General features: G+C 33.6%; 1 protein-coding gene and 1 pseudogene across 1 annotated transcript; both read right to left on the bottom strand.

Annotated features, from left to right (window-relative positions):
• Positions 1-2289: 2289 nt before the first annotated feature.
• On the bottom strand, positions 2290-6390 carry LOC147280008 (putative 2-oxoglutarate-dependent dioxygenase AOP1; annotated as a pseudogene).
• Positions 6391-7181: 791 nt separating this feature from the next.
• On the bottom strand, positions 7182-9612 carry LOC147280007 (uncharacterized). Its single transcript, XM_086250079.1, has 3 exons — positions 9530-9612; positions 8860-9412; positions 7182-8632 (listed from the first exon to the last, which is right to left on the bottom strand). The coding sequence occupies exons 2-3, from the start codon at positions 9038-9040 to the stop codon at positions 7182-7184; spliced, it is 1632 nt and encodes a 543-aa protein (XP_086106205.1). The 5' UTR covers positions 9041-9412; positions 9530-9612.
• Between the last annotated feature and the right edge of the window lie 2885 nt (positions 9613-12497).

Raw genomic sequence — 12497 nt, 5'->3', positions numbered from 1 at the left:
ATAAAATGTGTTTTACTTGTTTTTTAAATTTTTGGCTACAAATTTTTATTAGCATTAATTTTTCTAAGAACAACATTATTAAATAACTATGTCTATTATTTTTTTAGGTATATTATAATTTTAATCGTGCAAATAAAATATCATAATTAATTATCACAATATAAAATATAACTAACAATGAACATATTTTTTAATTTAAAATAAACAAATTAAAAATATAGAAATCAATGAGGATATTATGGGTAAAATAAAATATTCATTGTTGCTGTGATTCACTGCAGCTTTCAAAAGCACCTAAAAATCTGCTTTCTGTTTTTGTTGTGGGGAGTTGAGAATTGTGAGAAAAAACAGTTTTTAATTTTTTTACCAAACACCAAAACTGCTGTAGGTGATTGAGAATTGTCATCCACAACAGCTTTTGAGTCTTCTACCGCAATCCCAAACGGGGCCTTATAATCATCCCCAACGGCCACTTTTGAAAAGTTTATCATAATGTGAGCCACTTAATCCGTATATATAGATTCCCATATAATACCTGTGCCTTTTCTTTTATGTGAGATACGGGAATCTTTTAATGGCCGTTCGTTTGGTTATTTGTGTGTGGCTCAGATTTAACTGAGCCAAAAAGAAGGATTTTAGGACTTCAATTAGGATTAGAGGAGCAACATTTTAGTTGAGGACTCGGGGCAAAATTGGATAAGAGGAAGAAAAACAAGCACAATTTTTCCAGCATCATCAACATTTTCTTCAGACGGTTTGTGTTATCTTTAGGACGTCTATTTAGGTAGTTCATGTATTTCCCATAACAATTAATTTATCTTCTAGATTCTTTATTGACTTTATGTGTAAGATCCTTATTGAATTGTCACTATATATAAAAGGAGAGTGATGCAGCGTAGCACGCAAGTAAAAGAGAATAGGAAAAACAGTGTTAACCCTAAGAAAGAATTTGGAGTCCACCAGAAAAATGCTAGAAATCTCAAGGTTTTCTGATTAAAATAATAATAATAATAATACAAACAGCAAAAAAGGTTGTTTAAATACTTTCACAACCCTATACGTTCGAACTTCAAAACGAAAATAAAAATGGAAATAAAGTGCAATTTAGGAAACTTATTCAAAAATACTAAATTACTTATTTGAAGTCCTAAACGAAAGAATTTAGCCAAAATAGGCCCTCAATCATCGCCTGTGGACCCATTTGGATTATTGCTTATTGCTTATTTGGATTTGTCTCGTCGTTCCCTTTGAATCGGTATATCATAGACTCATTTCTGACACTGGGCCGGGCTGAAGCTTGTTCCTTTTCTTGGCTTTCTGGCAGTCGAGTTGTTGCATGAACCGTTCTGCCATTTGTTCTACATCAGAGAGTGATCAACTCTCAAAGTGGGCTTATTCTTGGAGAAATGAGAATTAGTTTCCACTTTGTCTTTGCAGTTTTTCTTCAAACAAATTGTGGTTGCCCATATCTTTAAGGAATACAACCAATATATAAAAGGGCCGATTACAAATAAATCAATAAACTTTTTCACAATTACATATTAATCAATGCACTTTTTCATAAGTATATTTTAGTCATTATTGACCAAAATGGAAAAATATAAATTACAATAGATTAATAAACATATATTACTATTAATATTTAGATTTTTATTAGGTTCGTGTTTAACTGCTACGCAGCAAAATGGCTTAGAGTTTAGCTCCCGAATTTTAGACTCTAAACCCTCTGCCCAAAACTCGAGACCAAAACCCTAAGGCATAAGCCCGACCTAAACCCTAAGGCATAAGCCCTAATTCTAAACCAGCCCTAATTCTAAACCCGATTTATATACTCTAAATCTTAATTATTTACCCTATATCTCATTTATGTACCCCAAATTATAAATAATGAAAAAAAGGAATAGACAAATTGATATTTTTCAATGCACCAAAATACATGACATGATCAAGTGGATTGAGCTTTATGACAAATTAGTGACTAAAGTGTGATATAATTTCAAAACTTGTTGACCTTTATGGAATTTTTTTTTTTACATTGACCATTATATAATTTTGAAATGTTTTATTAATTTAAATGAAATTTGCAATGTATAAAAGTCCCTGCAACTACAATTGGGAAGTATAATAAGAAACCAAATACAATATATATGACATCAACACAATATATGACGTTTTTATTCATTGGGGAAAAAAACAAAGAAAATATATTATATTCCAGCAATGTATGTTTTATTATGAAATCAATATAAAAATCCTACTTCTTTATTGATTTGATAAAAAAAAAAAAAATCAAATGCCACAATATGCCTTGACGGTAAGGGATGGTCCAGAAATGCCAATGAGTTGTGCTTTAATATATTCTGGCTGATCAAGTGACTTATATCTTAAGGGATATGATTGTCCTTGTCCACAAGCTCCTTCGGTATGTATGCTACCCCTTTTTTGAGTGAGGAAGCCCGAATGAGTATCTAACCTTATTTTCCTTCACAAAGACTCGATCTTTGTATACAAGACCGTATTCTATCATCGCTCCAAACCCAGTATGAAAAATAAAATAGAAAATTAGGATTAAATATCAAATATATATCAATAGTTTTTCAGTAAAGCAGTAATACACTAATTTTTTTTAGTTTAGGTACTAACCTAGAGCAAGACATTTTGGATTAGGTCACAAATCCGTTTGTTGTACAGTTGTGACTGTTTCAAATTCATAAAAATTTTAAATTTATAAGAGTTTAATGCTTTTGATTTAGGCTTGAGGGATGAAGTCCTATAACTCAGAGACTAAACATTAAAGTTTAAACCTTGCAAATATTAAAAAAAACAACAAATTGGATAAAAAAGTTATGACTGTTAGACAGTCATAGCTTTATATATATAACTATAGTTTTTAAAACAATAGTATGAAAAATCAAATAAAACTTGGAATTAATGACAATAGAACTACAAATAAATAAATAAAAAACAAAAAACTAATTAATTAATGAAATAGGAGAAGGATCCATGACATCATATTTTTGAAACAAGTTTTGACACAAATTTTCAATGGGGCCCACTCCATAAAGGATTTCAACGATCTGAACCGTCTATTTTTTAGGTCTTCATTAAGGGATCATCCTGGCAAAAAATTAGGTAAATCAGAAACCATTTACCATATAAGATTAAATGGTCAACATTTCAAGTGTTTATTTTGTTGATCACTTAATCTTTGTAGGTAAATGATTTATGATTTACCTAATTTTTTGTAAGAATGATCCTTTAATGTAGACCTAAAAAATAGACAGTTTGGATCGTTGAAATCATATATGGAGTGTGCCTTATTGAAAATTTGTGTCAAAAATAGAATGTCACAGATACGCCCCCAATGATATATATATATATATATATATATACAGAGGAGTGCTCTAAAGCTAACTAGTTAATTAGCAAGTTAATACGAAGCTAATCATACTTTTGGGTCCACCACATCACTAATCTCATAATCCGAACCATTAATTATTTAGGCCCTACTTCAAAGATCATCATTGCAAAAAATCAACTAAATCGAAAATCATGTAGTCATCTAATTGAGATCAAATAAATAGACGATCAATATTTTCAATAAAGCATAGAAATACTTGTTATTATAATCAAATGGCTAAATAACTTCCGATTTTGAAGATTTTTTTACAGGAATGATCTTTGAAGTAGGGTCTAAAAAATAAACGGTTCGGATTTTGAAATTAAATTGTGCAGTGGGCCCAACAGGGTGGTTAGTTTTGTATTAACTTACTAACTAGTTAGTTTTAGAGCATTCTTGTATATATACATATAGGGTTTTTTAGATATATATAAGACCATTTTGAATACCCTATTTTATAGTAGGCCCAATAGGTAAATAAATGTGTGTGAATTTTTTTTTCCACGTCAGATAATGGCTTAGGCATAAATATGTAGATATTTACAAAAGATGTCATTGCTCCAATTTGAGCAATATTTAAAGATCCATGATTTGAGGCATTTATTACTTCTAATTTTGAATGTTTTAATTGATGAAATTTCATGATTCATACATTCAATTAAAAAAAAAAAAATTGTTACCAATTATGAATATCAACATATAAACACTCAAATACAAAAAAATTAAACAAAGTAAGCCTTCACTTTGAGAGAAATATCACCAAAGAGGAAATTACAGATTTGGTCCACTTATTTTATACCTAGTTCAATTTTGGTCCACGATCTTTTTTAAGTTCTGTTTTGGTCCACTAATTGTTTCATTTGTTCAATAAAGGTCCAGATTTGTGACTTTAAATCTTTTGGGTTGTGTTTTCTTCAATTATAATTGAAGTATAAGTTATATTTCATCATTTCTTAGTCATAAAAACAAATTTGGAGTATTATAATCTAAGAGAATTGAGATTTGGTGAAATTTGAAAAATTGGCAATTTTGGGTACCCTACTTTAGGGTCAATTATCTTGAGTTTTAGAACTCCAATTTGAATGATCTTTATATGGTTGTAAAGAAGAAATGCATAGCTTTAAAACAAGTATATATTTGCTGAATTTGGGTGAGATTTGATAGGGTAAAAAGCAGGCCAAATTTGAGAAAACAAATCTGGACCTTTATTGAACAAGTCAAACAATTAGTGGACCAAAACAGAACTTAAAAAAGATTGTGGACCAAAATTGAACTAGGTATAAAATAACTGGACTAAATCTGTAATTTTCTCTATCACCAAATGTAATATCACCAACCTCCTTTTGAGTTACGTATATATAAATATCAACCTCCTTTTGAGGTATATATACCAATGCTTTCATCACCTCTTACTCAGGTAGAAAAATGTGAAAGAAAAAAAAGTATCACAATCATGGAGTGCTTGGTGTTGAAAAAAATAGAAGAAGATCGAAGGATGGATAAACACTGGTGGGACAAAAAATTTCTTTCAAAATTTTTAGTAATTAAAAATATTTGTGTTTTATGAGAATGAGAGATTAGAACTTGGAAACTCTTCTATAAAGTAGACAGAAATATTATTAGACAAATAGCTAATTGATAAGTGTTAAAGGATAGTGTTATTGGCACTACAAAAAGGTCATCCAGCATGCAGTCCAATTTAAATAAAAACCATAAGAGAAAATTTGTACATATTAAAGTGCAGGCTAGGATGACCTTTTGGAGTGCCAATAACACTATCCTAGCTTGTTAAATAATACGTAATTCACACTATATATAAATAATCACCTCAACTGATCTACAAGGGATGCCGATCAATTAAATTGGTTTCACATGTGAATTCATCATCAAGCTAGAGAATTAATGCAGTTGTTGGGTAGGCTAGTTGAAAGGGCCGTACAATTACCCACAATTCACCCAAGTTTGATCCCTTTCTCTCCAACTCAAAAAAAAAAAAAACTAGCAAATTGATTTTTCATCTATTAAATAAAAAGAGGAGTATGGGCTTAATTATAATTAAGTGGGATTTTCAAAGTTGCAACTCACTTATATTACGTATATATGTGAGACATGTGATATATACATATATATTTTAGTGGTGAATGCAGTACAAATATACATATAGTTATATTAAATGAAAAATTATGGCATAAACGTACGTACCTGAAATACATCACTTGCTAGGAATACGAAAGATGAAGGTGGAAGATCAACACATATCCATTGATCATCCTTTATATTTACCTCCAAACCATTGACCTGATTTTGACAGAGAATGGTGGAAAAGCTCTTGTCTGTATGACTAACTAGACTCACACTTTCACCTTTCTTGGGTTCTTTGTATTTTAATAATTTGAGAGCGTAAAAAGTCGATTGAATGTGATCATCATGATACTTCTCTACACTATAGTTCTCGAATACCATTCTCGTCACAACTTCATTTAGTTCTGCCACCACTTTCATATGCATATCAACACTGTCACTGTAGGCACAAAAAAAAAAAAAAAAAAAAAACAAGAATTAGCTAGACAAGAATTGAAATGAACAATCCAAGAACATATGTTTTGAAAAGTATACCGAAACTGATAGTTTCCGTTGGGCCAAAAAATATGTGAGAATCTCTGAAGTTCTTCAGGGTTTGAAACATTATCAAGGAACATGGCTTCATAGGAAGGGTTCTTAGTAAAATAGCCAGCAAAAGGCTTGTCTTGGTAAGTATGTTGGGCTTTGATTTCTGTGGGGAAATCAAACATCTCTCTCAATGTACCAAACAAAGTGTTGTGAAGCTCCAAAGAGACTTTGTTGGACAGGATTGTAAAACAACCAAACTCTTCGAGTGCATGACAAACTTCTCTGCGAGCTGAATGCCATGAACTTGTCCCTGGCTTCCAGAAGTCCTCTGATTTGGAGAAATCTACCACCGGAATTTTGGTCACTGTTTGAGTGCTCATGGTGTTCTTTTTCTGCTCACAAGCTAAGTAAAAGATGGAGAAAGAATTGTTGGAGAAGAGAGATCTCCCAAGGTGATTAAAAGCTATGGAAAAGGTGGTGCATATATACTAGCCATCTGTTTAGTCGTTTGAATTGGCATATGAATTTTAAAGGAGTTATAAATTTTTGCAGATTTTATGCATTTTAGATATGGATATTCTTATTGATTTTCATAAAATCCATCAAAATTTAAGGGAGAAAGGTGGAATTCTCATAGCTTTTGCTCTTTTAACAAAATCCATCAAAATCCACCAAAATCCAACAAAATCCACCACTTAAGGAAATCATTTAAAATCGATCAAGTTTTTCTAATATACCTATATTTCTATGAAATCTATAAAATTCTGAATTAATTGAATATACCTAAAATTCTGAATTAAATACACTTAGATATCTATGAATTTCCAATTTCTTTTAAAATCCATTAGGGCTCGTTTGGATGAAGGTATTTTATGTTTGGCTTCTATTTAAAGAAGGGATCAAATCCAAATCCAGGGTGGATTTTAGAGGCCCAAATCCATGGATTTGAAATCACTCCTACAACGTACAAATTTGAAATCTCATGACCACTCTCCTTCTATTTAAAGAAGGCATCCCACTGCACATGATCACCAATAAACCATAGTGGTTACATATGGACCAAAAGAGCAATGTGTCAAACTAAAAATTAACTCAAACTCAAGACTCTCTGGCAAAAGAGCAATGTGTATGTATGTGGTAGAGTTTCTGCTCAATGAATTGAGCAGCAACTCTAAATAATGAACGTGGCATATTGATACATCACAAAATGTACCATGCCAACAGCTACATTGGTACGAGTATACAGAATGTACGAAAAGAAAACAGAATATATGGACATGCATCTAAGGAAAAGAAAATACACAAGTGAAAAAAATACCTTTTCTTCAGATGCAATTCCATGGGTTCCAGCTGTATTTTTCTCTGAGATTTGTTCATGCAATGGTAGATTATTAGTACAAAACGCTGGACAGCCAATAACCTCCCTAACTCGGCTATTTTTCTTTTCAATTCTTCCACTCTCTACCAAAGGATCAAAGTCATCTGCCTTTATAGCTTTCATATATTTACCCCTAACAACTCCTGGTCTACAAATGTTTTCAGTTCTTTTACTTTCTCTGAGTTCCACTCCTCCACCATTTTTTACATTGTCAGCAGTATCAACCACAAAGGAATCATAGTCAAAATATATTCCATTTGCTTCCTTGCAAGGGTGCTCTTTTCTACCAATTACATCTTTACATATTTGCACCTCATTGACCTTCTTTTCCTCAAACATTACTGTATCATGCAAAATCATATCTATTGATCGGTCATCTGTACCGTCCTCACCAGAAATTTCTCCCTCTTCAATATCTCTATCATTCATATGGTTGGGAGAAGTCATCCCATTTCTGGTGCAAGCTATTTTCTCCAGTTCCTTATCCTTCGGCTGCATTTCATGCTCTACTTCCAAATAATTAGTTTTCTGTGTAGAACTTTTGTCTTTGTTACATTCACTAGGATTTGAAGCTTCAACAACCATGTCTTTGTTTAAAGAGAAATCAAAGGCTTCTGTATCACCCCCAGCAGATACAGAAGTCTCCATTCCTTTATGTTGCATTATAGGCTCTACAACCAATGTGTTAGTCCTCAAGGAATCGTAGTGTTCATTAGACTCCTTTTGATTTGAAATTTCACCAACCACAGTATTATTTAAAGACGAATCAAAGGCGTCACAAACCTTTTGATCCACATTTTCAGATCTCACTGCAACACTGCGTTGAAAGTCATCACGTTCTTGGTTATTCAACAATTCAACTTTATCGTTCCCACTCGGGTTCTGATCCAATGATGTGGTTGAGGGTTTAGGAGTGCTGTCTTCATTTCCGTTCACAATCTGCTCAAGCTCATCCATCAGCATTTGTTCAGGACCAAACCCCAAATCTTGAAAACCAATTCCAAAGATATTTTCAATGTCCATCGCGTCCTTTTGCTTCGACAGATACTCATTCTCTTCCGATATCATTAAATCTTCTATCTGCTCTATTGTTTCTCGGAAAACATTAGGATCACAACTCTCATCAACCGTCGTGACTTGTTGAGCTGCTGAATTATCAGGCTTCACACTCTCAGGAGCAACCAATTCAACATTCTCATACACTTCCTTTTCAGTTGCTTGCCCTGACTCATTGCTGCCATTATCTTAATACAAAATAAAGAATATAAAAATCAGTAAAACAACACAATTAAACCTCAAATTAGCTATAAAAATATAAAAACCAAAATTCTAATCTAAAACTTTAAACTAAACATTCCAAATCACTAAGCTACTGATGTAATAAAGAAATCAGTTTCACTAAGTGAAATTCGATTTCTCAATAACCAAACAGTATAAAAAATAAAAAACTGAGATATGCAAATTCGACTACCTTGATTAAGCTCCTGAGGTACATATTGAGATGGAATTGAATGTTGCGACTTGTTGTAGCAGTGAGATAGTATGCGAACCAAGGTACGGTAAGTTTCGCTCCTGAGGTGTCTTCGACGGTGAGGAGGGAAAGAGATTAAAGTTTGGGACGGTTTGGCGGTTTCAATTTGGTTTTCCTCCATTGTTGCAAGTGGTTCCTTCTCTTCAGAAACTGTTTGGGCTTAAATTTTTTACCAACCGGAGTAATTTTTTGTGTTAAAGTGTATTGGGTGGCATTTGAGACAATTCACTTGGTTGGAGCAATTCGTCAAACACGTGTAGTGCCTGCTGCTTGGGTGGAGATGGCTGGGTGCTAATTGATCAAACACATCCCAAAATGATCAATCCAAGCTGTGTATACAGAGGCCATGCTGATTGGTTTGGAGAGTGATTGGGAGATGTGGGTATGCTAGAAAAGATTGGGAGATATGTTTGGAAATGGTTTTGCACGGGGTATAAGCCAAGTCAATTGGTTTGCCATCAAGGACAGATCCAGGATCTGAAAGTGGGGTGGGCTAAAAAAACCCTTGACAGTACGAGGAAATTTCATTAATAAACAGAAAATATACACCTAGCAACCTTACTTCTAGCAATATGCAACTAAGAATTTAAGATTGAAATTTGAAGCTTACCAAACCAGCAATAATGAAATATACAACTTGGTTTCCAAACTTCCACTTCCAACACTTAAGATTGAGCTTACAAAACTTGGCACCTGAAATTTACAAGCAATCCCACATCAATCAAGTTGATCACATTTGCATTTATTAATGAAATATGTGTCCATATGCTTGGACATCATATACTCTCTCACACTCTACGGGACCAAACTTCGTCTTCTTTTTACTAGAATTCTATGATTGCTTTTATGGCCATTGGCCCATGGCTTGTGCTATTCAGCAACTGGAGACTATACAGATACAAGTTATACTTTTACTAAGTAACAAGAAGGCTTGTGTCGTTTTGTTTTTCAAGGTGGGCTGGGCTTAGTTTTGTTTAAAAGTGATTTATAACACACACTCTCTCTCTCATGTCCTAATCATTTTTTCTTCATGCAGGGTCCTCTTCAAGCTTATAATGGACTCTCTCTCTCTCTCTCTCTCTCTCTCTCTCTCTCTCTCTCTCTCATCTTTTTTCTTCATGCCAGGGCCCTCTTCATGCTTCTCTGCAAGAGGATATTTTTCACGGGACCTCCTGAAGAAATGATGTGTGTTTTAGCCAAAAGAGAAGTGTTGTTGTTCTCTAACAAAAGAGAATAAACCCCTACTCTAACAACTTCAAGTTTACTGAAGGCAACTATTTATTTCATAATAAAAAATACTTCTCAGGGCGAATCAAGCACTTCATTGTGGCCCTTAGTATTGCAAGGTACTCATCCTTGGGGTCAGCTTTCAAGTCTAAGAAATTAGAGTAAGCCTTTTAAGGTTGCCATATCCATCCAGGTTTCTTTTCTTCCTTTTAATGTTCCTTCTAAAAAGGCCTAGACGGATTTTTACAACAACAATGATGAGAAATGAAGCAAAGGTCATCATCTTGGTCAACCAATCATGATTTTGTTAGTACTAACTATACAACTGAAGCATTTTTTCCTTAAGAAAAGTCTTGAAACACAAAACCAATATTCTGTAGAAGAAAAGTCTAGCCTTCCAAACTACAAAGGCATTTTGCAAAGCTTATAACAGAATCATGTAAAGAGCACGAAAAGAAATTCGAGGATACCTTATTGATATCATTCCCAAATTCATTTTTGTAGTGATTGAGAGATGCATTGATCTGTGCTTTGATCAAATTCATTGATCTGTGATTGAGAGATGCATTGTTTTTCATTTTTGTAGCCAACATCCTGATAGGCCTTCTCCGAGATCTTTTCATGGAGTATCTTAGCGTCTGATTTTTCCAGAGTCATGTTCACCTCATCTCCCTCATATCTATATGCGCTAACAAGAGGTGCCAAAAGCTGGGAAGAGCAAAGTTTGACAGTAAATCTCTCTTTGTTGCAAGGAGAAAAAAATTCTCAAATGAAATAGAAACTTTGATATGGTAAGTCCATAAAAAAATTAACTTGCCCAGCAAAAAATATATATAACTAACATTAACAAATTTGAAAAAAGAAGGCTTATCAATGGATGACTATAGCCAGTGCTTTGCTAGGACCTTTCTTTATTGCCCTTGAGACTGGGCTAACTCTGTTCCATTGCCACCAGCCATTATATGATTAATCATTTTCACTCACACATATATTTAAAGTCTACCTGTCTAGGAAGTCTATTTTCCTTTTAATTTTAAGAAAGCATTTTCATGAATTCAAAAGTGAAAAGCACCACTCATCATTCACTGCACCTGTCTAAACAAATGGTTGCTAAACCAATCAGAAAATAAATGTCATACAGCCTTCTTGGACTGATAAAAGAATGCATTAAATTGTAAAAGTACATTGTTTTTCTTTCTTTTCCAAAACAATAGAAAAGGAACTTCATATCCAGTTAATACCTAGATATCTCAAGTGGAAAAGTCTTCTATTAGAAGATAATCTATATTCCTTTTAGACTGAAAGAGCTATACTCAAAAAGTTGTACCTTGAAGATGTCCCCAGTTGTGTGATGTGCAACATCCTCTTCAAGGGACCTCTTATAGCGAGAATGATAAGCCTGCCTTGCCAAAAGTAGATCATGTGAAGACCTAGGGCCTGACTGCTTTTAGTCCTCTTCTTTGTTGCTTCATTGGCCTAAAGTGCATTGCGTTCAGCAGGATCAAGATTAAGCTTGTGAAAACTAGTATCATGGATTCGTATCCAATTAAGAAAAAAAGAAAGCTGCAAATATTGATAGCATATGCCTTGCCTTGTCTTGGAAGAATCATGGTATCAGTCTATGTAAAACATATGCAGTTAAATGAACACAACTAATGTAAAACAAAGTACCTTCCAAAAGTGGCCTCAAAGTCACTTGAAAGTTCTTTGTTCAGTTCCTTAGGGAGATCTTCACCATAAGCTTCAGCATACGTTTTTCGAATAACCTTTCTTTGAGCAGCATTTCTATTCCCCAAAATGGATATGATCAACCTCATTGGTCCCCCTTCCTACAATCATATTGATAAAAAATTCATATGTCTACAATAGAAAAGGACATTGTTTTTTTTTTTTTTTTCTTTTTCAAAACAATAGAAAAGGAACTTCATATCCAGTTAATACCTAGATATCTCAAGTGGAAAAGTCTTCTATTAGAAGATAATCTATATTCCTTTTACACTCAAAAAGTTGTACCTTGCAGATGTCCCCAGTTGTGTGATGTGCAACATCCTCTTCAAGGGACCTCTTATAGCGAGAATGATAAGCCTGCCTTGCCAAAAGTAGATCATGTGAAGACCTAGAGCAAGCTATTTCTGCAAGAACCTGACTGCTTTTAGTTCTCTTCTTTGTTGCTTCATTGGCCAAAAGTGCATCGCGTTCAGCTGGATCAAGTGTCCAAAGCAGTACCCCGGCCCTTCTGATTTAGAGAAATTCAGAAAACCAAATATGTTAGCTCTATCAACGGATGTGTTTACTTCCTCCCATAAGTTAATTAGCCCAAAGATTAAGCTTGTGAAAACTAGTATCATGGA

Source organism: Dryas octopetala, chromosome 7 (assembly GCF_963921425.1).
Source record: "Dryas octopetala chromosome 7, drDryOcto1.1, whole genome shotgun sequence".
Taxonomy (NCBI): domain Eukaryota; kingdom Viridiplantae; phylum Streptophyta; class Magnoliopsida; order Rosales; family Rosaceae; genus Dryas; species Dryas octopetala.
Note: the sequence above shows the minus strand (reverse complement) of the source record. Positions and strands in the feature narration are given on the sequence as shown.

What these genes read in the sequence shown, in the direction of transcription:
- LOC147280007 (XM_086250079.1), bottom strand. Translation starts at nt 9,040, where the DNA reads ATGGAGGAAAACCAAATTGAAACCGCCAAACCGTCCCAAACTTTAATC. An exon ending in ACCTCAGGAGCTTAATCAAG is followed by an intron (nt 8,633 to 8,859) that starts GTAGTCGAATTT and finishes TTTTGTATTAAG; the next exon opens with ATAATGGCAGCAATGAGTCA.